At 43.9% G+C, this 25,885-nt stretch overlaps 1 protein-coding gene across 2 annotated transcripts in view; it reads left to right on the forward strand.

The window, feature by feature from the left end:
• MEGF11 (multiple EGF like domains 11) overlaps positions 1-25,885 on the forward strand; it is a 366,020-nt gene that overhangs the window by 308,847 nt on the left and 31,288 nt on the right. For both annotated transcript variants that reach the window (XM_061595615.1, XM_061595614.1), the window contains exons 15-19: positions 5,590-5,736; positions 9,270-9,404; positions 20,250-20,378; positions 22,889-23,017; positions 24,094-24,222. In XM_061595615.1, the coding sequence (XP_061451599.1) occupies positions 5,590-5,736; positions 9,270-9,404; positions 20,250-20,378; positions 22,889-23,017; positions 24,094-24,222 (669 nt within the window). The remainder of the gene's footprint in view (positions 1-5,589; positions 5,737-9,269; positions 9,405-20,249; positions 20,379-22,888; positions 23,018-24,093; positions 24,223-25,885) is intronic.

A 25,885-nucleotide genomic window follows, 5' to 3' on the forward strand; every position in this document is an offset into this window, starting at 1 on the left:
CAGAGCGAGGGTGTTCTTGGTTGTAGCTCCTCCGGCAGGAAACGCCCTCCCCAGAAAAGCTCACCCGGCACAAAATGCTTACGTGCTTTCAGAGCCAGGTGACGGTTTCATTACAGCTTTTATTTCACAGCATAGTTTTACTGCATTCTTTTTCTGCGTGGCCTCTGTGCATTATTGCTTCTGTGCTTTTATGGTAGTTGGTTTGTAAACTGTACCCGGCTCTAGCCCTCCTTCAAACCCTGAGCGTTTTAGCCCAGCTGGCATGCACTCTTGAACGCTGACCATGCCGCTTGCTTGGCTGGACGGAGAATGGACAGGAACGCGTGAGTGAGTATAAAAACTATGTATTTAGTTTATACATAGACTAAACAGATAAATCAATGTTCTCAGGTAATTAAGACGTGGCTGTGTGTCAGAATACTTCCCATAGCGGTTGGACCTACCCTAGACTCTTTCTCTTTATTCACATAAATTTGTATGCTCGGCCAACATGCAGAGATGCAGAGATGCAAATTCAGACACCGAACGGCTCCCAGGACAATAGTTTGGCATTTGTTATTATACTTGCGTCTACCAAAGTGCACTCTGTGTGTGCAAAGACTCTTAGCAGGTGATTTAAAAGATCTGCCCTCCAGGATTCTAATTAGTGACATTTAAATAAGGGCTTCTGCTCTTTCCCTTGTCAACAAATGAATGAAAATAAGCCAGCACCTAATCCTGCAAGCCCCCATAGTAGCCTCTAAGGAGCTGTGACTCCTGTGTGTAAGGCGTGCTAGGGTGAGACTTTATTTGATTGAGATTATTGGGAGTACTCCTGGGGAACATAAAGATTTGATAAGGGATCGGGTGCTTGTGTCTTTTAACAGTTGTAAAGAAGGGCGGCAGTGGTGGGGAGATTCTGGCACAGCTATGGCATTTCACCATGCCTCATTTCCAAACGAAAATGTGCAGGGCTCTAGCCTGCCTAGCGATCACACATTACGTCCTTTAAATTCTACGTCTAGTCTGAGATACGTACAGGTTGGTTGACTATGGCTACTCAGTGGGGTCAAGCAGGGGTGGAGAACCTCCAGCCAGAGGGCCGAATGTGGCCCTCCAGGCCTCTCTATGTGGCCCTCGGGACTCTGCCCAGGTCTCACCCCTCTCTGGTCCTCCTTCAAACCCTGAGCGTTTTAGCCCAGCTGGCATGCATCCTGGAACTCGGACCATGCCACTTGCTCGTCTGGACGGGGCTGCTGAAGAAAGATAATACATACATTTTTTGCTCTGCCCACTTTACCCTCTGGACCCCACCTACCCCTAGCATGTGGTCCTCAGAAGGTTGCCCTGGAGGGAATGTATCCCTTGGCCTGGAAAAGGTTCCCCGCTTCTGGTGTAGAGAGGAAGGCCCTCTGTATATGCTAAAAGGCATTCCAGTCAGTAGCACAGCCATCCCTGACAGGGCCTGCGTCAAGGGTTGACATGGCTGGGCATTTGCTAAGGGCCCACACCCCAGCTAGGGACCCAGTGACAAGAGCCTCCTGGGACATTTTCCTCCTCTTCACCATTGCACCCTGTGTGCTTGCTCATCTACCTCTCGTTCTGGCCTGGGCAACAGCAGCGGTGAGGAAGGGATCAGTAGATAATTTGGTACCACTCCTTGCTTGCTCCTTGGCTCTCTGCTTTAGCAATCTTTGAACTAACTCAGCTCCGTTAAGTTGTCCTGTGGAAGGGCTTTTCATCACGGCTGCAATTTGCCATGGAGGTCTGTAAAACTGTACAAACACAGTGCGTTCGTTTCCTGATGTTGAACTGTGCCATGGGGTTGTGGTAAAGCTGCATAAAAGCTCTGAAATAGCTGATTTACGCCTGAAATTTAATTACTGAATCTTCCTCATGTGAATGTCCTTGTCCTTGACCTTGCCTGAATCAACACAGAGGAATAAACATTTTTTCAGACAAAGACATTTAAACAGCACTGAAGGCACTATAGCACTTTGTCGGTGAATTCACAGAGGCCTTGGCATTAGCAAGGTGGATTTGGAAATAAAGTCAGCCTGGTTTGAAACTCTATTCTGCTGTGATGAAGCAGCAGTTTCTGCCATGAAACTGAACCTTTGATGAACTGCAGCAAAAACTCTAGTGCATTCCATGTGTCTAAGGAGCATGTGAAAGGAAAAAAGGGGATAAAGAATCCTTCATTTTTGCAAATCCTGCTGGCTTCTGGATCTTTTCGTCCCGTCCTGTGTCTTATTAAGCTGAATGCCTCCTATCAGCTATGCATGGCAACCTAGCCAGGGGTTGACAAACTTTCAGTTTTTAATGTCTGGATGAGACTGCAAACCAGGAAACCTTGCCAAGGCCTTGGCAGGCCACAATACACAACTGAGGTGGGGGGGGCTGCATTTGGCTTGACAGGTCACAAGTGTTCAGGCCCAGTTTAAACACATGAGCACCAGACTAGGAGCGCAAGAGATTGCTGCCTCGGTGTGCCTCGAGATCTGATATTGAGCTCATTAAAGCCAGCAATCCTGACAACATCCGGAAGTTCTTTATCAGCTAAGCGCATGTTTCTCCTGGATAAAAGGATAAATGCAGGCAACGACTCCGACAGCCCTGAAGTCAGCCAGATGTTGGATTAAAGCTGCCGTCACAGATAAGCCCCATCTGAAATCATTTCCTGTTTTCTGATGGCTTCATTAGGATGCCACAAGCAACATGCCACGTTGGTGGACTCGCCACATACCCAGTCATCCCGCCTGGAGGATTATTTAAATTGACAGAACAGTCATCACAGAACACTCTTATAGGGCCGTTTTCAAAAATATCTGCAGATTACACAGCAAAGGAACCTAACAGGACTCATTCCACCACCTGCCCCTTTCCAACTTCAGGACTAATTGCATTTCCAAAGAGTGTTGCACCAATGCCAGGAGCCTCTTCACCAGTGGAGACTGAGTACCTTGGACAGCTCCTTGAAAGTTCAGACAAACTCAGAGTGGATTCACTGACATCAGAGCCCCCAGTCTCCACTGATCTTGACATGAGGTTCAGAAGTATGTCGAAAGTAAAATGCAGCTTTCAAATGACATTAAATTGCAGATTTACTAGATTACTGACATGTGACTGATAGACATCTGATGGAAGAGACTCTAGTTCATGGAAGCTTATTACCCTTATAAATTTGTTTAAGGTGCTACAAGAATCTCTTTCCTTTGGCTGTAATAGATTAACGCAGCTGTACTCTCTCGGTGTTTTTCACAAATAGGCAAAAAAATCCCTGGTGGTTTAAGAATGTACGTATAGCCGACAGATATTTTGATCAAACTTTAAAAAGCGGGGGAATTGGGCAGCTATGGTGAATGCACCCAGGGGAGCAGGAGACCTGACCTACAAATCTGTAAAAATGCAAACATAATTTGAGTTGGTCTTTCACAGTCCAATCCACTTCCTGTGTAGCTTGGAAGAATTTCGTAGCATGTGCCACTGAGCATATGGTGAGTGGTGGCAACACCTGAAATCAGCCTAAATAACAGAAACAAGACATGTGCTGCACTGTGCTGATCTTGCTTTAACAGGGAGGAAGCAACAATATTAAGATAGTTGATGTAGTTCAGATATTCCCTTTAAGTATGTTTGATTTACTTTGATTTACTTTGCAATTTTAGTGACGTTTCCGATGTTTAATTATTTCTTTTGCTTCTGTTTCTTTTTCATGTGGCTGTGTAATTACTGCTATAAATGTACAATACAAGGAAACCAAGAGAGCATAAATCAATTCCCTTTCAAATCAAACACACACCTAGAAAAATAAGGAGTTAAATAAAACAGTAAAGTAAAAACTAAAATAAAAATCAAAGGATATCAGAATTGCCGTATTGGGTCAGACCAAAAGGTCCACCTAGGCGAGCATATTAGGAAGTTGCCTTATGCTGAGTCAGTATTGGCCCATCTCACTCAGTATTGCCTACACTGGCTGGCAGTGGCTTTCCAGGGTTTCAGGCAGGCAGGAGTCTTTCCCAGCCCTAACTGGAGATGCCAGAGGCTGAACTTGGGACCTTCTGCATGCAAATCAGATGCTCTTCCACTGAGCTATGGTCCTTCCCAAAGTTCATGTCCAACAGCAAGCAGTCAGACATCCCAGAGAAGGTGTCCAATAGAGCACTGGTAGGGATGCCTATCCCTTCTTGTAGGACCTATAAGATTGGTAGTCATGTTTGTTCATTGCAACAAAATTCACAGGGTTGCCTTGTCTTGGCCAACTTGAACTTAAGTTCCAAAATTTACTAAGCACTTTACAGAGATTACGAAAAAACCAAACAGTTCCTGCCATCAGGCTTACAATCTAAATTGGAAGACACACAGAGGAAAGGGGAATGAGGAGGGAAGAGGGGATTTGTATTTTTTGTGCAGAAGTACTTTTTAAAAAAAAAGAAATCTAGGGGTGCAACTCCCCTCCCCCCAAAAAAAAATCTGAATGAGGACTGGGTATGCTCACTAGACATGGAATGCTGACTGTATGCGTATAAAGGCTGCCTTATGCAGTTGTGGTTGAAAGGGAGGAGTCAACAGAAGTTGAGTTTTTTCTTTGATTGCGAGAACCCCAAGAAGCCAGATCAGGTTGACTGGTTGACTGAGCAATTGGACAAAATACTGCCTGGAAGCTTCTTTCTTGAAATTCCACAATGAAAGCTGCACATTCATGTCTCCAGACCTAGCAGGCCTATGCCACGAACCACCACATGTCAGCTTCCAACGCCTATCCCACAAAGAGCATCATGCAGTCTGGGTTTCAAAGGGAAGTGTGTCACAGCAGAGCCACATGGATTACCATATCTGACTCTGCTTTATATATCTTAACAAGTAACATCAGGTATTTCTGAGTTTGCCTATTTTCTCATGAATTTAAAATGTTATAATGGTAGCAAAATGAATTGTCCGTTTGGTTGGTGACATTATGCTTTGAAATTAATTGGTATAGGACTGTCTGTCGCAATTAGAGATGCCAGAGAACTCTGACCAAAATGGAAACTGGCACAGAAATTGCTGATGTTTGCTTATTTGCCCCATGCCTGGAACAGAAATCAATCTAGCTAATACGATTGGTATTTTCTGTTGTTGCTTTCAGTCTGTCAATTATACATAATTGATTAGGTCCCCCTCATTTGCATTGTGTTTCCTGCGCATTGAAATGAATAGAGTGGACTGACGTAATGACAATGTAATTAACATTATGTAATTAATGAATTAATTAATGAAATTATATAAGTTAACATAATTATTCCACAGTACACAGAGAGATGAATATTGCAGGTGTGGGCAGAAGACAACCTGCAGTGGAACAGAAACAGGGCTGCATGTGACGAATACAGGGAGGAATGGGAAACAGTGCCTTGGTCCATGCCTAATTGCAGTGATGCCATTAGGCTTTTCTCCTAGTTGCAGTGATGTGTTTCTGCTGTTTATATGGTAGCTGGGAGCCACGGTGAGAAAATCTATGTGGAAAAGTGAGAAACAAACAAATTGAAACAGTAATAAGAATTAGCCTTGTGGTCCCTCAGGCAAAGATTCTTTCTGCACGACTAACCGGTGGTGTCTGCTCTCCTCCAGGCATCCACTGCGACAGCGTCTGTGCAGAGGGGCGCTGGGGACCAAACTGCTCCATCGCCTGCAACTGTGAGAATGGGGGGTCCTGCTCCCCAGAGGATGGGACCTGTGAGTGTGCCCCAGGCTACCGAGGACCCATGTGCCAGAGAAGTAAGTTTCCCTCCTTGTCATACTTTCCTCTGTGGATCCCATTTGCCAAATATCCCTCTGGCCCCAGGCACCATGTTTTCTTACATTCCCTGCTTCAGCTTCCCAAATTCCTCCTCATTCACTATGTGGAAAGGAGACCCCTGGAGGAAGCCACCTGGGAAGCATGTCTCCAGGAGAGACTGGTGGCCCTGATGTCAGTGAGGCAGTGAATCCGCCTGCCCTAGGTTTTACATGTAGTCCAGGCTTTCAAGGAGCCATCCAAGGTGCCAGCAGCTAAAACCCGGAGCGGAATTCACTGCCCCGGTGACATGAAGCCATCAGCGGCCACTCCATGCCACTATAACTCCAAAGGCAGGAGTGAGGAATCCTGGGCCTGGGGGCCAAATGTGGCCACCACACCTGCTGCACGCTTGCAGGCTTCGCTCATGATTGGGAACACGAAATCTTTGCATGTACAAAAGGCTTCACTCTGTAGACATCCCCCCTCCCAAGGCATGGGTGGGGGAGCCACAACAAAAGGTGTGCGGTCAAGGCCAGGGAGCGTGACCCACTTCTCCCCGCCACAAAATTGCTGTTGCATGGAGGGAACACCCCAAACATGGTTCCTAAGTCTACCCTGGAATTGTCTAATTAAATTCTCAATGGCTCTGCAATTTAACTCTGCAAATAACCATGTGCTATTGACCAAAAAGTTCCCCCACCTGATTTTCACAGGTCACCCTTGGCACGGCACACATTCCTCTTTCCAAAATAATTTGCAGCTGCTACTTTTTTTTTACTTAAAGCTGTTACAGCGTTGACCTCTACCACTGCTGCCACTGACAGCCTTTGAGCATTTCTGTTCCAAGACCTTCTTTCCTGACGCTCGCAGCATTTCTCTCTCTGGCTGTAAAATTGCTCTCTGAGCCCCCAAATGAGGCCCTCAAAGGGTTGGGGAGCTGAGGGATGGTTTTTTTGTTTCTTTTTACAAACTTTGTATCCCAAGGGTTTCAAATGTGACAAGAGGAAATTGAAACTTTTCCAGAGAGAGTGAAAAAATAACAGGTTAGCTCTATCGATGGTGCACAGGCCAGAAGGGCATCCAAAGGCCTTCATCTCATCCATGTAATCAGATGGTGTAGCTGTAGGTGGTCTGCTTGGAGCGGTGGCTTCCTTCCTCCATTAGGATAGCCTCATTATGCCAGGAATTGCACCTGTCCCCTAAGTATCCCTCATTACCAGATCCATCCCTAAATTAAACTTTCATATTTCATGCTAGGGCTGACAGCTGCGGTTGTATTATTATAACAGCTTCCGCAGGTTCTATAGCACTGCCGCAAGTCCGGGATGCATAGGGATTGGAAATAACTTTTCCAACCTTGATTACAGTACATTTACCCCGTTTTGTGAGCTTGCTGGATTTATTATTATTATTATTATTATTATTATTATTGAATGAATGAATCTTTATTATTATTATTAATTTGCTTCTGGAAGTATATATGTGGCTTGAACAGATAGGGATAGAGAAGTTTGATTCAGTTTGTATTTAAAGGTGAACCTACCTCATCCACACTTTCCAAAACAATATGCAGAGCTGAAACAGTCAGCCTTCTAACTTTGCACACCTCCACATTTTGCAGTACAGTTCCCTAGCCAAGCAAAGTGTCCAAAAATGTACATACTAGGGTAAGGTGTGCATTACAAGTGCATGTGTTAGTGAAAACAACATACAAAAATGCATTACATTAGGGGAAATTGCTCTGCAAAAAATGTGTTCTATTAGGAGACATTTGCACTAAACTGGATGAACTGACATGAGGAGTTTGGGGGGGGGGGGAAACAGTTTTCAGACTGATGTGGAAATGCAGAGAACTGAACTTAAGACTGGGAAAATGAACAACAGAAAAATGAAAACTGACAGATTTGCCCATCTTTACTGGCAACATATGTGTGTCTTGAACACAGTGGTCCCCGGTCAAGCTAGCAGGGTGGGATATGCGCATGCCTCACATCTTCATCTCTTGTGCCCCAGTCAACAGAAGGTGTCATGGCTTTAACAGCAATGGGCCAAGCAAAGCTCCAGGAGCTGAAACTTTCCCTGTAAGGCCTCGCCTTGTAACACACCTTTTGCAGACCTGCAATTTAAAACATCTACGTATTTGGGCTTCAGTTGCCATGCATATTTTTTATTGCCATGGGGCTTTTAAGAATCAGTGTGGTTTAGTATTAGAGTTGCCAGGTTCAATCCCTGAGACTGATCCTGTATCTTTAGGAGAAGAGAAAGTCAGCCAAGTGCAGGTGTTCTTGCAACACTGTGATGGGAAAAGCCACAAGGTGGAATTCTCCCTTCCCCCTGCACAACTTTTAAAGATACAGAAGACCTCTAGGTTGCCAGGCCCAGCCTCCAAGAGGTCTTCTGTATCTTTAAAAGTTGTGCAGGGGGAAGGGAGAATTCCACCTTGTGGTTTTTCCCATTACAGGGTTGCAAGAACACCTGCACTTGGCTGACTTTCTCTTCCCCTAAAGATACAGGATCAGTCTCAGGGATTGAACCTGGCAACCCTATTTAGTATCTATTATTTATTTATTACATTTATATCCCACCTTTCCTCCAAGGAGCTCAAGGTGGTGCATCTAGTTCTCCCTCTCCATTTTATCCTCACAACAACCCTGTGAGGTAGATTGGGGGGACTGAGACTCTACTCCTTTATTAGCCATGAACTTGTGGGTAGCTGCGGGCAAGTTAACCCTTTTTCTGTCTCAGATCCCTACCTAGAAAATGGGAATACTTTATCTGTCTGTCTGTCTGTCAGTCTTGTCTGTCTGTCACACTTTCATAAGAATATATCAGGATGGAATACAATAAAATCAGAAAAACGCAACCATAAAACCATCATTAAAAACATCTTTAGATTGGTTGAAAAGAGAAAATTCAAGTTGCAAAGGGTTGTCTACACAATATCGTTTTCAAAAGTTGTCTAAAAGAAGGCAAGGACAATTCCTGCCAAACCTCTACTGGCAGGGAGTTCCACTGGGCAAGACTTGCCACATGGTAAGCTCAGTCCCTAGAAAAGGCCAGCCGCGGCTCAGGGATGTGGGAACTACCACAAGCGCCCCATCAGAGGATCTCAGTGGTTCAGGTGGGCTCCTACTGGGAGGAAAGGCAGAATATAAATCAAATAATTAATAAAGAAAGAAGGTAAAGCATAAGGAGTCAGGCGGTCCTTAAGGTACTTGGGGCCCAAATTGTTAGGCTTTTTGAATTAACACAAGTACCTTGAACCTGGCCCGGGAGCACATTGGCAGCCAGTGTAGCTCTCAAAGCAGCAACAACAACATGTTGCCAGTAGCCAGTTCCTGTGAGCAGCTGGACCACTGCATTCTTCCCTGGTTGAAGCTTCTAGACCATATACCACCACCCAAGGTATCTCCAAGTACAAAGACTGCAAAATGCTTTACTCGTAAAATGCATGCATGATTATAAATGACTATAGTAACAATGTTTCTGTTTTCTCTGTGGTTGTATTACGACATTTGTTGTTGTCTTTTAGTTTGTCCACCTGGTCTCTATGGGCATCAATGCAACCAGCCCTGTCCACAATGCATTCACAGTACCGTCCCTTGTCATCACGTTACAGGACATTGCAATTGCCTCCCTGGGTTTTTTGGTCTACTCTGCAACCAAGGTAGGATGACTCTTGACGGTTCTCACTGGTTGTATCTATTTATGAGGAATTGATGAAAGCCAACAGAAATGTTTATAGGCCAAGCTTGCCTTATGATGGTGATGATGATTGAAAACCTTTGAGGTTCTAAGTAGCAGCAGGACGAAAGGGCAGAAATGCAAATAGGCCCTTAGTTTCTTCTTTGTAAATACGCTCTATGCTAACATGCTTAAGTAAGACAGTTCCATAGCTTAGGACAGAAGCACAAATGAAATGTGGCAGATACTGCAAATGTGCCCAGCTGCTCAAGGCTCACATCTCCTTGCTGTCAGTCCTAGCACATCCCAGGCAGACAACAGCACTTGTAAGGTGTGCTGTTATTAAATGCAAGAGGCACCTGTCAGTTAGTATGGACTGCACACACACCCTAGTACAAATCACTAGCAGGAGCCTTTCAAAATGAAATTCTGAAAGCAGCTTGTTTGAGTTGGCCAAGAGGCTGCCCCGCCTCTGGGGGCCCTGATGCTGCCGCCTCACTGCTTGCTCACAGAGGAGCCCACAAAACAAGGTTCAAGTCACAGTCCAAAGCCAGTTACAGAAGCAACAAGCGATGGCAGCTGATGGCTCCACGTCAGTGGGGCAGTGGAATCCGCTCCGGGGTTTAGTCTGAACATTCAAGGAGCTGTCCAAGGTGCTTTGCTCCTTGGAAGTTTGGACTAAAACCCGGTGCAGATTCCACTGCCCCACTGACATGGAGCCACCACTGGCAACAAGAGCGAAGCAAGGTTCAATAGCAATCTGGGGTCAGGCCCTGGAAATCAGTACCTCCCCTTTGGAACTCCCTGCTTACTGATATCATGCAGTCGCTTTCACTGTGTTCTTTATGGCACCTGCTTACAACATGTCTGTTTAGGCAAGCCTATCCAAGCATGTAGATGTTGATGTATTTTAATCTGTTTTTAGTTTATGGCTGCTTTAGTTGTCTTTTAACTGTTTTTAACAGTTTTTATTGATAAACCTCTTAGAGGTTTTCTTACAAGGGATCAGCATATAAAATTCTATAATCAAATAAAATACACAGCTAGGTCGCAAAGTGTAAAGGAGCTTGAGAACAGATGTTGATCCAGCATTCTCCATCTGGGACTGACCAGGATCTTTTGGACCCCCACCCTCAGCACAGTTGCTGGTCATTTGGGTTTAATGGTCTACCTGTAAGAAGGAGCATTCCTCAGATGTAGCCTGTTACTCCCAATGAGACCGTGGTCCTCATGTGAACACTCCGGCGTCTGGTATCTGGCCTAGGCCTGCTCCTTTATGAGCCAGTGATTTTTTGGACTTGGAGATGGTTCAGCTATCACCTCTGTTTCTGAGTTTGGGTCCTCTTCAGGAACATCCAATTAAGCTGAATGTTGGAGGATTCATGACAGACAAAAGAAAGTCCTCCTTCACACAGCGTGTGGTTAAACTATGGAATTGGCTCCCACAGGAAACTGTGATGGCCACCACCTTGGATGGCTTTAAAAGAGGATGAGACAAATTCATGGAGGAAAAGGATATCACCGGCCGAGTGGAGGATCACACTATGACGATCACAATCGGAGACCTGCTTCTGAATACAGTTGCTGGAAACCGCAGGAGGGGAGAATGCTTTTCTGCTTAGTTCCTGCTTGTGGGTTTTGCACTGTGGCATCTGGTTGGCTACTGTGAGAACCGGATGCTGGTCTAGATGGGCCACCAGGCTGATCCAGCAGCAAGTCTCTTCTTACGTCCTTAACAGGCAGAAGCTGGGAGACTGTGATAGCTTTGGCTATGGGGCGGTATATAAATGTAATAAATAAATAAATAAATGTCTGATGGCCGTGAGTCTGCTTCACTGACCCCTGACCTCAAATCTGTGCTGTGTTCCTTGAGGGATGCCAGGTCATCCTCTGAAGAGGGCTTCTCTAGTGGGGGCATTGCATGGACTGTAGAAGAGCATCTTGAGGAAGCGCTTGCAGTGTATTCTGAAGATCTGTGGCGACATTTAGGGTTTTATAGGTCAGGAAATGATCTCACTTTGGATTTCTCCCAGAAACATACTGGGAGCCAGTGCATAGATCTGTGGTGGCTGGAGCTGATGGATGCTGTAGTCCCAAACATCTGGAGGGCTCCAAGTTGGGGAAGAATTGAATTAACAATGGCAGTCAAGCACTCTGTCTGGGGAACGTATTGAAGATGGTCTTATCCAGTGTAAGCTGCTTCACGTGTTCAGCAGAGAGAAAGTGTTCTTTATTTCTTTTCTCTCTTAAAAACCCTGAACTTGGTGCCATCTGCCCCATTAAACCAATTAGCATTTGGTACAAGTTAAACAAAAGGAGGTCATGTTTCACACAATACGTAATCAATATATAGGATTCATTGCCAAATGTTTTAAAAGAATGAAACAAAAATCAAGGATTAATCACTTTAAATTGCATAGCTGAGGCAGGTGGCAAGTCCAGCTTTTTGTGACTCAGAATTTGGACATCTGAACCAGGGCAAGTCCCCACCCCCAGTTGGTCCTTGGGAGCAGGCTGGGACTGGGAGCCAATTCATGAAACACCAAATGGGATCCAGCCCCTGCTGGATATCCAGCATCCTTGCTTTGATCATATGTGGGCTTCTGAAAGATGTCCCTTCGAGTGAGCATCTATAGTTGGAAAATCTGGCTGGCGTATATCAGTCCTGTCTTCGATTTTAAGACAGGTTGCTTCACATATTCTCAAGTGTTGTGACCATAATTTATTGTCCGCTGGCCTCTGTTTTCTACCTAGGCAGCTTTCCGCAGCTTGGTGCCTGGACAGATGTTTTGGACTACAACTCCCATCAGCCCTCATTCAGTGTGCTGGCTGGGGCAGATGGGAGCTGTTGTAGTCCAAAAAGCCAGAGGTTGCAGAAGGCTGACTTGTGGATTTAATAGCTATTATGCTTCATGGCAAATGCCTGTTTGGTCTTCATCGTTTTGTTTTGTTTTTTAAAGAGAAAAACAACTCTTTTTTAATGTACTTTTCTGCAAGGTACAAATTACAGGAAGTGTTTAGGCAAAATCATTAAACATAGATTAAGTAGAAACATATGGTTTATTTTCTCCTCGCTACTTTCATCACCAAGATGTATACCAATTAATATGAGACCAAGCACTTAACTTTCTCTTTTCAGTGAATGTCTTAATGCAAAATTGTAGCTTAGTTTTCAAAGTCTGGAACAGGCCTAATTATCTCATTAAGCAAAACCCTGTTTTTCCTGATTTCAATCTGTTGAGTGTCCCTGCCTTCCCTTTGAAATGTTGATCCACCCAGCAGAATTGCCATAAAATATTCATGTTCTAATTAAAGGCAGTCAGTGTTGAAATTTGTCATAATGTTGCAAGCATATAATACCATATATACTTTTCTTTTTAAAAAAAGAAGGGAAGAAGGAGAAAGATGCGGTTTTATATTTTATTTTAGACTAACGTGGTACAAATATTGCTGTTTTCAAATTGCAGTTATGATTGCAGGTACTTTTTGTTTTGGTTAAGCAAAATGATTCTAGAGCTAAGCTGCAAAAAACAAACCACCTTCTGTGCTAGCACCCTTAAAGCGGTAGCATTCAACCGGTCTTTCACCTGGTGGCCGCTGGCCCACAACTGAGCCACCACGTTAGCAAAGATGGGCCACTCCACCTTGCTGTATTCCCTTAGGGAGAGAGGAATAAATACAATGGATGAAAGGTTGGTCCCCTGTGTTGCGCTGTGGGATGAAATGGTTTCTGGGTCTTGAAAAACTGATGCCTGCAGCTAGAGGAGGAGATGTTCAGAAAGCAGGTTGTGGTCCACTAACCAGTTTCTGGTGGACCACCCAAAGCCTGGTCTTCTTTTATTTATTGATTTTGAAATATTTATTTCCTAGGGCAGCTCACAGTATGAATTTTTAAAACAAGTCATTATAACAATAGTTAAAAATGAAACAAGTAAAACAAAAGGAATGAGGGGGTGCAATTTTTAATCAATTTACCAGTGGGATCAATCAGTTGTTAATGCTTTAATCAACTGAAAAGGTGTCCCTGAGCTACATACAAAAATGTTAAAAGCGCTTATAAAAACTGTTGACCATTGCAGTTCCAGAACCAGACTGGAATGAGTCAAAATAACATGTATTTCAGGAATGTGTGCAGTTAAGCTGCCACCACCTATTCCATGGTCTCACCCTTAAAAGAGGGAGATTTGCAATCAGGTGAGTTGTTGCTATTATGTGCCTCCAAGTCAACTACGACTTATGGCAACCCCATGAATCAGCGACCTCCAAGAGCATCTGTCATGGACCACCCTGTTCAGTTCTTGTAAGTTCAGGTCTGTGGCTTCCTTTATGGAATCAATCCATCTCTTGTTTGGCCTTCCTCTTTTTCTACTCCCTTCCATTTTTCCCAGCATTATTATCTTTTCTAATGAATCATGGTGAAAGTTGACCCTATTTTCTGGGCTTATGGAGAATGTCTTTGGGAACCACTTAACACCTTCTTCATGGTGGCTGAGACCACTTTAAGCAACAGTTCTGGCTCAGTCAGGATCACATACTACAGTTATGCCTTAAGTGTTAAAATATCCCAAGGATTAAAACTGTTGCTTTGAAAAGACCAGTGGAGGCTAGCCCATTTGGGCAGATGGGATGCTGCCCCCCTACCTGACTCTGCCCTCAGCCACCTGCCTACCTTCTTACAACCAGTCTGTGGGGTGACCCTGGCTCTCCACTTCCTCTTTCTCATAGAATAGTAGAGTTGGAAGGGGCCTATAAGGCCATCAATTCCAACCCCCTGCTCAATGCAGTGTTGACCCTTGTAGAACTCAGCAGAGCGGAGGGTGGAGGGAATCATACTAGAATTAGTTGTTCTGCCTGTCATTGCCTCTGGCTCCCCCTGTTGTCGGTCTCTCTGTCTTCCCCCCACTGGTCTCAGTGGGTACCAGCCACTACTGGAGTGAACTACATATGCCCACCCCTGTCCTAGGAGGGCCTTGAAGCAGGACGCTTGAAGCAACATCCCTGCCCAGTCTGTCACATCTGCCATTCGGTGATGGGCCAATATGCTCCTTGCTTGCCATGAACTTCTGCTGTCGAATCAAGGATTGATCAAAGGTGCTCGCTTGAGTTTATGATCCTAAGTGAGACCACAATGGTGTGTAGGCAGATCAAACCCAAGCTCACTTTTATCTTGGATCAGCTTTCACTCCTCTTGTCATCTAAATAAAGAGCTAGCTTTCAGACTGTCACTTTAAGAATGCAGACAGAGTCCAGAGAGAAAAGTCCTGATAAAGCTTCACTGAGAAAACTGAACAAAAAACAGTGTGTAATTTGAGGAGAAAGGAACGGAGAGGTTTTGTCTTTCAGTACAGGCCTTATATGGGCAGGAAACATTCAACCAAAATATACAGAAGAAAAACTCCCTCAGAACTACACAGCCAATCAGAGCACATGCTAAGTCAGTGAAGATCATGCCACTCTGCCTAGTTGCTAAGCAACATTACCTCTCCCCCGTCTTGGCTAGTTGACTAACACTGACAGAACTAATCCTTAAGTTACACACTGAATTATCTCTGCTGTTGCATTTCCAAAACAAACAAGATGAACAACTGGTGGAAAAGAGGGAAGTGTTTGGCTTCATCTAGGAAATGTGATGAGAGGCCCAAGCCAAGGTAACCCCTCTCTCCAAATTTCATTAACAGAAATACAAGCAACTTGGACTGATAATACATTATAGCTGCCAGAACACAGCTGATATCTCAGCAGGATTTCGAGTGCTCCCCCTTCAGAGCTCTAATAACTAACATGCCAATTATATCCACACGTTCCTAATACAGAAAGCATTATTACCCTTCTGTGCATTCAAAATGTCTCAGATCCATTTAACTATTGTTTGTGCTTAATGCTCGCAGCTTCAGTGAAGAGCTTAATAGGCTGTAAGAAGTATGAACAACTCACTTTTGGAAATGGTTCTTTTTTCCTCCTCCTGCATGGTTCAGAGAATCTTGGTGAATGAAGATATATTTTAGATATTTTCACAGGCGTATATATCCCATGATATGATAAAGTTGGCTTGTTTTCCACACACAGCTTTCCAAATTGCACAGCCTTTTGCTTCACAGGTAATAAAATGTGTAATGGTGCTTGTTCGTCTGAGGCCACCTTGCAACAGAACCAGATCCAGCACCTCCAACCAAACTCCAAGGTTCTGGACTCTTATGAAATAAGAAAGGCCTGCTGGATCAGGCCAATGGGCCATCTAGTCCAGCATCCTGTTCTCACAGTGGCCAACCAGATGCCTGTTATGGGAAGAGCACAAGCAGGAATTGAGCGCAAGAGCACTCTCCGCTCCTGCAGTTTCCAGCAACTGGTATTCAGAAGCATCCTGCCCCCAACTATGGAAGCAGAGCAGAGCCATCATGGCTAGTAGCCATTTACTCCTAGATTCTTATCAAGCTGTTGCTTTTTTCTAGCCTGAAGTAATTTGTAGTTTATGTCAATCCAACAATGACATTTGCATGTCACAGTAAATAATATTTATTTAATCCCATTTATGAATTGCTTCCTATGAAACAACAAACAGTGGTGTCTGATGGTTCCATGTCAGTGGGGCAGTGGAATCCACTCTGGGTTTTAGTCTGAATTTTCAAGGAACTTTCAAGAAATTTTCAAGGAAACAGATTGAATATTCAGAACGTTAGTCAATTAAACTTCATTCCCAATTCCAGAAAACTGCAGTTAAACAGTAGTACAAATATAGATTTCTATACAGAAATACAGACTGGGATAAAAAAATTGCCATGGGAAAGTTTTGTTGAAAGAAAACTATAATGAGGTACACCTGTTTCCCTCATTTTTAACTTCTAGGGGGAATTTTAAAACATTCCTATTTACCCAGGCATTTGATGGCTGAAGGATAATGTTCCTGGGAACCTTGAAATCATGAGCTGTGGGGTTCTTTAATTGTTTTTAGATATTTGTTTTTTTTTTAATTTAAATGGGCTCCTTTTGGAGGAAGGGCTGGATATAAATTTAATAAATAAATACATAAATGCAATTGTATTGTTTTATTGCTGATGTGTTTCTCACCCTGGGCTCCTTTGGGAGGAAGACCAGAATATAAATTCAATAAATAAAATAAATAAACCATTGTTAATGGTTTACTAAGAGAGAAGGCTTGTGATTTCCTCTAGCCAGCAGGAGCAACAAAGCATGATCTCTGGTTTAGTGTTACATCCAAACTGGGAACTGTGGTTTGTTTTGCTCCAAACAATCACAATGGTAATCCAAATGTTGTTCTTAGCTTACCAATCATTCTGTGTCTTTGTTTTTTGGGGTGAAGCAAACCATTTTTCCTGGTTTGGAGATAACACTATGCCAAGCAGTCATAGTTTGTTGCTCCACTGGTTAGAGGGGAGAAGCAAAGCAGGAGTGATCCCCACATTCCATAGTTTACTGTGACATGCAAATTGTGATGACAACTTTCTATCATAAAATGGTATCCATTCTGTGTTGATTCATCAAAAGGGGGTGTAGCCACTTGTGACTCTCCAAACTCTGGTTCAGTTTGAAATAATAATAATAATAATAATAATAATAACACCAAACAAACTGAGAATAGAAAGGAAGGGGATAAAAGAGGAAAGCTATTACAGGGGGAAGAAGTGACAAGGGAGGACGGCAGAGGGGGCTGTGAGATACAAGTTGAGTGTCAATAGAGAATGAGAGAAGAAACGACAGGGGATAGGTAAAAATACTTTGGGAGGTTGTGGGGACGGGAAGGGAGAAACATAAAAGAAAAAGTGTTCTTCACATGGAACCTCTGGGTCAACAAATTCTGCCTAAAATGAAGAGGCAGAGTCATAATATCGCCAGAGCAAATGCTGGTACTTTCCTTGAGGGAAGCTGAGCTTTTGAACTCCTTGCCAAAAGGAAACCACTGTGGCCAAAAAGAAAAAAATATAGCTGTTTCCAAAGACGGATTAGATATCTGTAGAAAATGATGCTGGTAACTGCCAGCTGCTATGCCAAATTCTGTCTCCATCTGCCACCATTTTGTGAATTGTCAGGGAGAGGGGAGCTCTGTAATTTTCAGCGGCCTTAAGAGACTCCTGTCAGCAGAAAGTGTGAGAAGCCCTGGCTCAGAGTTTAGGATCTCCCTGTAACCAGGCTTCTATTACTCTGGCTCAGTCTAATAAAGGTCATCAGACCACGTCTAGTTTTTTATTTTATTTTATGCTAACTGGCTTTGTGAAACCAGGTTGTCAGGGATACTCTTGATGGGATCATGCTTCAACTCAGGATGCATGTCAGTGAAGCTGCCTCTTTTCTCAGGAACAGAATTGTGTTGATGTTAGAATCGAGATGTTAGAACAATTGCCCTGTCCCTAAGGGAAGACAAGGGGGACAGAGTGCTTTGATGTTATGGTCTTTCTCTCTGGCGGGTCTTTCCCTCTTCTTCTCCCTTGCCGCCTGCTACATTTTCTCTCATTTCAGTGAGGAAACTGTTCTGCTTAGCATTGCACTTCAAAGTCAACTTTATCTACTCCGGGAGATATAAGTGTGTTGCTCGACTGCCTGTGATTGTCTTCCAGACTATTCTCCCCATCCGGGTCATTCATAGCAGGAGCTGCAGCTGGCCTCAGATTCCCAGCTCCAGATTTTAATCTCTGATTGAATCGCTTTGGGAATAAATTGAGGTCATCTCCTGTGAATGTGAATCAGGAGACATGAATTGTCAAAATGATAAAATAGTGAAATAATGCAAAAAAAAATAAAATCACGGCCTATTTATTTACAAGAATACTGGTCTAGTTATGTTTGTGTTGCTTTTGTTGCACTGACGGAGTGAGTGTGTTGGCTTTTTCTGTCCTTTGTGCATGAATGAGATGTCTGTTTTTGTCAGGGAGAGAAACTGGCAGCCAAAAAGAACCCGGCAATTTCACAATTCTTTCATTATGGTTTAGAAAACAGCGACAAAGTGTTGGTTTTCCATTAGTTTTCTATCATTTTGTGGGAGGTTAAAAAGATGCCTGTCTATATAGGAGAATTTCATTTAATGCCATCAAGACCCTCTACAGTTACAAAGTTCCTTTAGAATGGTGTTCGCCAACCTGGTGCCCTCCAGATGTTTTAGACCTGCAAACACCATGGTGGCTGGGGCCGATGGGAGCCATCGTCCAAAACATCTGGAAGACACCACATTGGCAAAGGCTGCATTAGATCAAAATTAAAGAGTTTATTTCTCTCTCCCTGCCTTATGATATAAACAAGGCTAAGTGGGAAACATAATATTGCTTTTCTATTTTCAAATGGCATTGGCCCTGAACCAGCTGTAATTATTGACAGCAAGCCACACATAGCAACCTATATATTTATTTATTTATTAAATTTAGTAGTTGCCCATCTGGCTGGTTATCCAGCCACTCTGGGTGATGTACAACATAAAAACATACAATTCACATTAGAGCATTAAAAAATCTCAAACAATGATAATAAAACCTAACCCACCCCATATGACTGCAGATAGGGATATGCATCCTCATTTTCACCAGGAAATTCATCCAAGTGGGTTTCAGATGAGCATTCAGTGGAGACCAGCAGCCCTGATGTCAGTGGGGTAGTAAAATCCCCTCCAAGTTTTATTCTGTTTTTTTTTTTTTGAGGAGCTATCCAAGGTGCTGATTCATTGCCCCACTGACATCAGGGCCACCAGTCTCCACTGTGAGCATCGTGATATGGATAACAGGGCTGTGCTTCTAGATCCTCAACAGCAACGTGGTTGTGAGTCAGTCACATCACCTTCGCTCCAGCAGTTGAGCCATGTGTTCCATCTTCAGACCGTTCTCTGCACTTTGCCCTCTGTGGCCCAGAGGCCGATAATTGGACTTAATGAGACTGAAGACAAGGGAGCCTTGACTGATGTGCATTTATTTCCCCACATTGGAAAATGTAACCTGTAATGTATAGAAATGTTGTTTATATGATGCAGGGCTGGCTCCAGACTCAGTAGGTCCTCAGCATCTCCCCCCCATGCAGCTGGCGCAGGCGTAAATAGGCCTGGCCATGTGACTTCCCCTGTCATCTTGTCAGCACACTTCAAGCACCTGCATGCCAGCACTCAAGATGGTGGCAAGGGTCATGACCCCATCACCATAGTGGGTGATAGCAGGTGTGCACATGCACTCAGCTGACTCAATGATGCAGTGGATCATGCAGCTGCACCTATTTAAGCCCATGCCTCCTCCCACATTGCTGGAACAATTTGCTGCATGTGGGAAGAGTAGCTTGAGAAGGTGGAGCTCCCATTCCATGAACCAAATCGACGTCGGGTTGCAGGGCATGATTTGCAATTGCAATCATGGAGCGGGAGCTCTAACCTCCCAGCCCTAGCCACAGGGGCCCCTCTCAGCTGCAGAGGGTCTCAGCTAATGCCTGACCTGGCCGCCCACTGGCACTAGGTCTGATATGATGGGCCAAGAGAAAAATTCTTGAGAAATATTTTGTCTAGTTTTAACCACCTACTCCGACCAAGAAATCATGTTTTCCCCAAAATGTTTGCCCATTTGCAGCATAATAGAACCACAAAGTATGCTTTAGCTGTAAGGAAACTCCAAACAGAAAGAGCCAGTGTAGAGTTTTAGGAGTGTGCTCAGTCTAATTTTAGTTTAATTGGATTTAACTCGATTGCTTTAGAAGTTCTTATATAATCATATTGCATTTTAACTTTCTTATTGTACTGTTATTTTTGTTTTATTGCTTCTGTATTGAAAACGATTGGATTTTCGTTTTAAAGCTGTCATGGGCAATGGCTAGTATAATAACTTTGTGTTTGATGTTGCTGTTTCCCCAGTGTGTCCAAGCGGAAGATACGGGAAGGAGTGTGCAGAAGTGTGTTTGTGTACAAACAACGGGACATGTAACCCAATTGATGGGTCATGCCAGTGTTTCCCTGGCTGGATAGGCAAAGACTGTTCCCAGAGTAAGGAGAAATTTCCTTTTTCTCTCTTTCATAACAATAAATCTGTCTGTTTTTATATGAAAGATGCTCCTGTTTATTTCCAAGAAACTTAACATCTTCATAACAGAACCCTCGTTTTCGGTGTGTGTGTCTTTTTTACAATGGTAGTTTTTAAAATCAAATACTGTTTCTAGACAAGAAACTCTTCCGCTTGACAACTCATTATGTAACTGCATTAGGGTATCTTGAAAGAGGTGATAATTCAGTGTATCGATTAATGAAGTGCAAATTAGGACAGGGGAGATATTTAACTGAAGTAGCTGATGAGTAACTTCAGACTGCCAACCTAGATTACCCATCTGGATTTTCACTTTTTATGCCAGAGCATGGTCACCAGAACAAACAAAGCAATAAGAAGGCAGTGGTGCCTCTGAGTATGTGCAGAGTGCAAACTTCTTCCTTTTTCAGTTGTGTAGTTTTCTTATTTAAGTTGTTAATAACAATTATAGAAACCATAAACAGTGAACTTGCTTAAATTGAACTATAGCAGGATCTCTTTAGTCTATCTTATAAGTGGGCAGAATTGTATAGGTGAAGGAGGTCCTTTCGGTAAGCCATCCCCAAACCATTTAGGGCTGACACAGTTCTCAGCAGCCCCCCTGAAACACATTATCAGTGTCCTGTTGCATTTCCTTCACTGGTTTGAAAAAACGTGATTCATTCTGATAGGCAAAAGGCTGCCCCTTTCTCCAACTAATAATCATTAATTACGTAGAAGCTCCAGCATAGCCCAAGGAAGGAAGCGGCCCAGTTTCAGAATGGTAGATTCAGTAACAAAGACTAAAAACTCTAATCTATCTACACAGGAAGCTATCTTCTACTGAATCAGAATATTGTTCCATCTAAGCTCAATATTGCCTACACTACAAACTCTCTCCCTCAACCAACTTGACTATGTAGGTTTTCTGCTTAATATTCTTCAATGTTTTTGCCTGGGTGAGATTATATTGTAGAGGCACCCAGGCTGCTGGCTGGGGCTGCTGGGAGTTGTAGTCCAAAACATCTGGAAGGCACCAGGTTGGCGAAGGCTGTGCTAAAAGAAGGTCTGCTCATCCCTTTCAACACTTTTCTTAAGAAATCATTAAGCAATCAACAGTTCTGTGTTGCAAGGTCCATATGGCTGAGGAATTAGAGAGATGAGATATTCATATTACACGTAATTTAGTTGTTAAAGTTGGAGCGGTTTTTGGAAGGACGTGCAGTGACTTCTCTGAAATTGCCTAGGTAGGAGATTGACATTTGCAGATCCGAAAACTGGCATTTCCCTAACGAATCCTTAATTGGAGGCGGATCATCTCTGGGAAGGCCAAGCCTGTCGTTCAGAAATGTTACTTCATATTCACAATGCAGTGAGGGTATTAGACAGCATTTGCGGTAAAATATATTAAACCTCCAGTGACAAAGGAGAGATTGGATAAAAACAGACATCTGTGATTTTGCTTTTATTGGGTCTCTTCTGCAGGCCAAATATTGCTGTCACTCAAAACAAAAATTAAGAAGCCTGCCAATTTCACATATTATTCATTATATTTAGAAAGTGATTGGGAAATTACTGTTCATTTCTGTTTAACTGTAGGTGATGGTGAATGTTTTGTTTTTCTTAAAAAGTGATTGTGGCTACACAACAGCAGCTGCCTTTAAGAAAAGCAGCAATTCTTGCAGATTCCTTGCATATTTTTACTGAAATTTCCAGAAGAGTAGCAGTATTACTAGCGCTGTGGTGAAAATTTCTCCTGCATTTTAATTTTTTTTTATCATTCTCCATCAATTCATAAGAAAAGAAATTCCATTCAAGAATTATCAAAAAGGAGAGAGAAATCAGTGGCATTCCCACCTATGAGGTGAAGGGATTTTGATGTTCTTACCCCTACTTCTCAGGTGGCCAACGTGTGTTTGTGAATAGCCTGTCTTTCATTGTGCAAATCATCGCGCCAGTGATCTGCACTCTGCAGCCTCCCCCGGCTTCCCGCACTTCAATCAAAGTCCAGGGGAAGACATCGTGAGGGAACTCCTCCCATGCGACTTTTTCAGATCAGGAAGTGTGGGCAGCTGGGGGGACCATGGAGAAATGTTTACTGGAAAGACAAATACATGTCAGCCTTGGCCACCTCATGAGGATGGGGTAAGATCACCAGCCCACAGCCACCAAGATTATAAAGAAATTCTAAAGCGCTCTGAGAAAGAAGCAGAAAAGTAAAAGCCTTTTTTTTTTTGCAAGAGGAAAAAAACCTTTTGAGAAATTGGAAGGCCAAAATTTTGGTACAGCAAAAATTATTATCCTAGCCCCACCCCCTGATTCTGTACATGGCATGAGTATCTCCACAGAGCTTCCCATTCACTGATGTGGAATGGGCGATTCCCTTTTATGCATCGGATGAAGTGGCTGGCTTTTATTTTATACACACACACACACACACACACACATATATGGAAGCATTGTATCATTTTGCCTCTCTCTTTTTTCTCCCCAGCATGTCCTGTTGGCTTTTGGGGTGCAGATTGTTTCCACTCTTGCAGTTGTCACAACAGTGCAACATGCAGCCCTCATGATGGAGAATGTAGATGCACTCCTGGCTGGACGGGTCCCTACTGTACACAACGTAAGATTTGGGACCTTTTTTTAAAATGATGATATTGTTTGGTGGAACTGTGTCTGTAAAAAAAAAAGCATACGCTGCCCCCTTGTGCTAGCTCCCAGCATTGCAGCATTTTGAGCGCTTGCTAATGCATACTTAATCTCTGCCAAAAACAGCTAAGCAAAGCAAAAACAAATGTTCCAAGTAAAAAGAGACGTTAAACAAACAAACCTGTTATTCAGGTGGACCTGCAGTAGTTAGAACCTGAATATTTTATATTAAGGGTTTTTTTAAATGCAAGCCTCTGCATCATTAGTAGCTAAACATTCTAAGTACTGCAGTCTGACATCTTTCCAGAGCGGTCAGCTGTAACTCAACAATTTTTTTTAAAACTACATTAATTTACTTCTGGTTTCCTGCTCCTCCATGCCCTCTCCACAACTCCCCAGTGCTGCTGTTGCGCCTCTTCCATCATGGCTCTTCTGTTCTAGACCAGCTACCAACCCACCCTTAGAGGTCTCTGTATTTCCCCCCTTCCCCTGTTAGGCACATTCACATGTTACATGAGTGTGCAATCTGTGTACCCCACAGTTGAGCTGCACTCTTGCGCTGTTATTCACATGTAGCATTCAACAAGAGTACAGTCTGTGTACCTATGTACAGAATAGTTCAGCTGTACAAACTGATAAATGTACACTCTTCCATACAAACAAGGGACAGTGTGTACCTGTGTTCCATGCAAGATGTGAACAAGCCTCCTCCTGTGATTTAATCATGGGAATGACATGCAGGAACTTAATGGGGTCTAAGTCACCTGAGCAATTTTGAAACATATTTTTAAAGCTGTTATTATTTTACTTACTTGTCTGTTGATCCCTGCCTTTCAACCAAGGAGCTCCAGGCAGCACACATGTTCTCCCCGATCCCCATTTTATCCTCACAGCAGCCCTGTGAGGTAGGTTAGTCTGAAATATGACGACTGGCCCAAGGTCACCCAGTGAGCTCCATGGCTGGGCGAGGATTTGACCCTTGGCTTCCCAGGTCAAAATTCAGTCTCCTTTCATTTTCTTCTTTGTCTTTCTGGGTCTGTACCCTGCCAGGATGTCCATCTGCCTTTTATGGGAAAAACTGTGCCAACGTCTGCCAGTGCCAGAATGGAGCCGATTGTGACCACATTACTGGGCAGTGCACTTGCAGAACGGGGTTTACAGGGAAACAGTGTGAGCAAAGTAAGTTGTTGCTGATGACCCTTCGTGCCAGGGGAGTCTTTCTCCCGTTTGCAGGGTTCGCCATTGAAAATGTCTGTGTCCCCTGCTTTCTGCTGCAGAAGTCATCTGCATTTAAGGCTCAGGACAGTTCCCACTATTGCGAGCCACCTTCCCATCTCCTGAGGGCTGCATGCCCTTCTAGGCAGCCACATGCCAGTGGCCGGGTGGGGCGGACGTGGGGGCCGGGGAAAAGTGGACAGAGCAACAAATGCAGATGTTTCCTTTGCAGAGTAGGCTAGTTTCTACACACACCTTTCTCCATCCTGGCCAGCAAGAAGCGTGAACAGAGCCCAAGGGCACATTCAGTGAAAACAAATTCATGGAAGGCAAGGCTGTCAGCGGCTACTGAAAGCCCCTTCCTGGGAATCGCAAGCGGGGAGCGGGCTGTCGCACTCCGGCCCTGCTAGTGGGCTTCCTGTTTGGTTTAAATGAAATAGAAACAGTTTAGTAGTTCTATTTCTTAGCAGAGTGTATATTTTGCAAAGCGGAATGAGAATTAACCAGCCCACCTTCCCCTCACATAGATTAGCTGAATAAAAACAACAGAGACAGCCTTCTTTGGTAAAAAGTATTAAGAGTGTTGGCTCATGACCTTTCATATGTTCAGGAAACACAGGCTGTAGCGTGGAGAGGAAAGATAGAAGCAGGGAGTAGATTTTAGTCCATGATTGGGATCATCTGGCAGAGAAAACCTGTGGAGGCTTCTGTCTCCTGTGGCTTAATGGAGAATATGTGAATAAGAGAATAAGAGGTAGTGGGCTCTCCGACACTGGAGGCATTCAAGAGGCAGCTGGACAGCCATCTCTTGGGAATGCTTTGATTTGGATTCCTGCATTGAGCAGGGGGTTGGACTTGATGGCCTTATAGGCCCCTTCCAACTCTACTATTCTATGGTTCTATAACTCTTAACAAAGGAGGAAGAGGATAAAAATCCACCTGGTCAATAGGAAATTACATCACAGTAAACAAGCATAGAGGTGTCCCCAAATTCTGGCTAGAAGGGACATCTTCCTATTAAAAGCATGCAGGCTTGCTTATCCCGGCACTTCCCAGGCGCAACTGGTTGGCCGCTATGAGAACAGGATGCTGGACTGTTTACTTATTTATTGGATTTATATATTGCCTTTTTGCCTAAAGCTTTACAATTATTTCACCCTTTAACCAGCACATAAAAACTACCCACACACACACACACACACACACACAATGGGACCAGGTGGGCCATTGGTCTGATCCAGCAGGACTCTTCTTATGTTCTTATTCCAGCCAAGGAAAAACTCTTGGGATGTGAAGGAGGGCCAGTGGTGAGTGTGGTAAGAGAGGGTACAACCTGGGAACAGTGGACACCCCCTGTGGACAGCTCAGTGGAAGTTTGGACTAAAACCCAGAGTGGATTCACTGCCCCACTGACATCAGAGCCTCCAGTTTCCAATGCCTGGAAAGAGTTCTGAGGGCCGTATAGAGAGGCTTGTAGGGCCACATTTGGCCCCCAAACCTGAGAGTCCCCGACTCTGTGCTGCAGAATGTCCCATCTAATGGCTTGCAGCATGTTTGCCTCCCTGGTATAGTGCCTGCCAAGGCCCTTTTGCTGCCGTTTACTCCAGTTGGTCTTTCTAGGTTGGGC

The sequence above is a fragment of the Rhineura floridana genome, chromosome 14 (genome assembly GCF_030035675.1).
Source record: "Rhineura floridana isolate rRhiFlo1 chromosome 14, rRhiFlo1.hap2, whole genome shotgun sequence".
In the NCBI taxonomy this organism is placed as follows: Eukaryota; Metazoa; Chordata; class Lepidosauria; order Squamata; family Rhineuridae; genus Rhineura; species Rhineura floridana.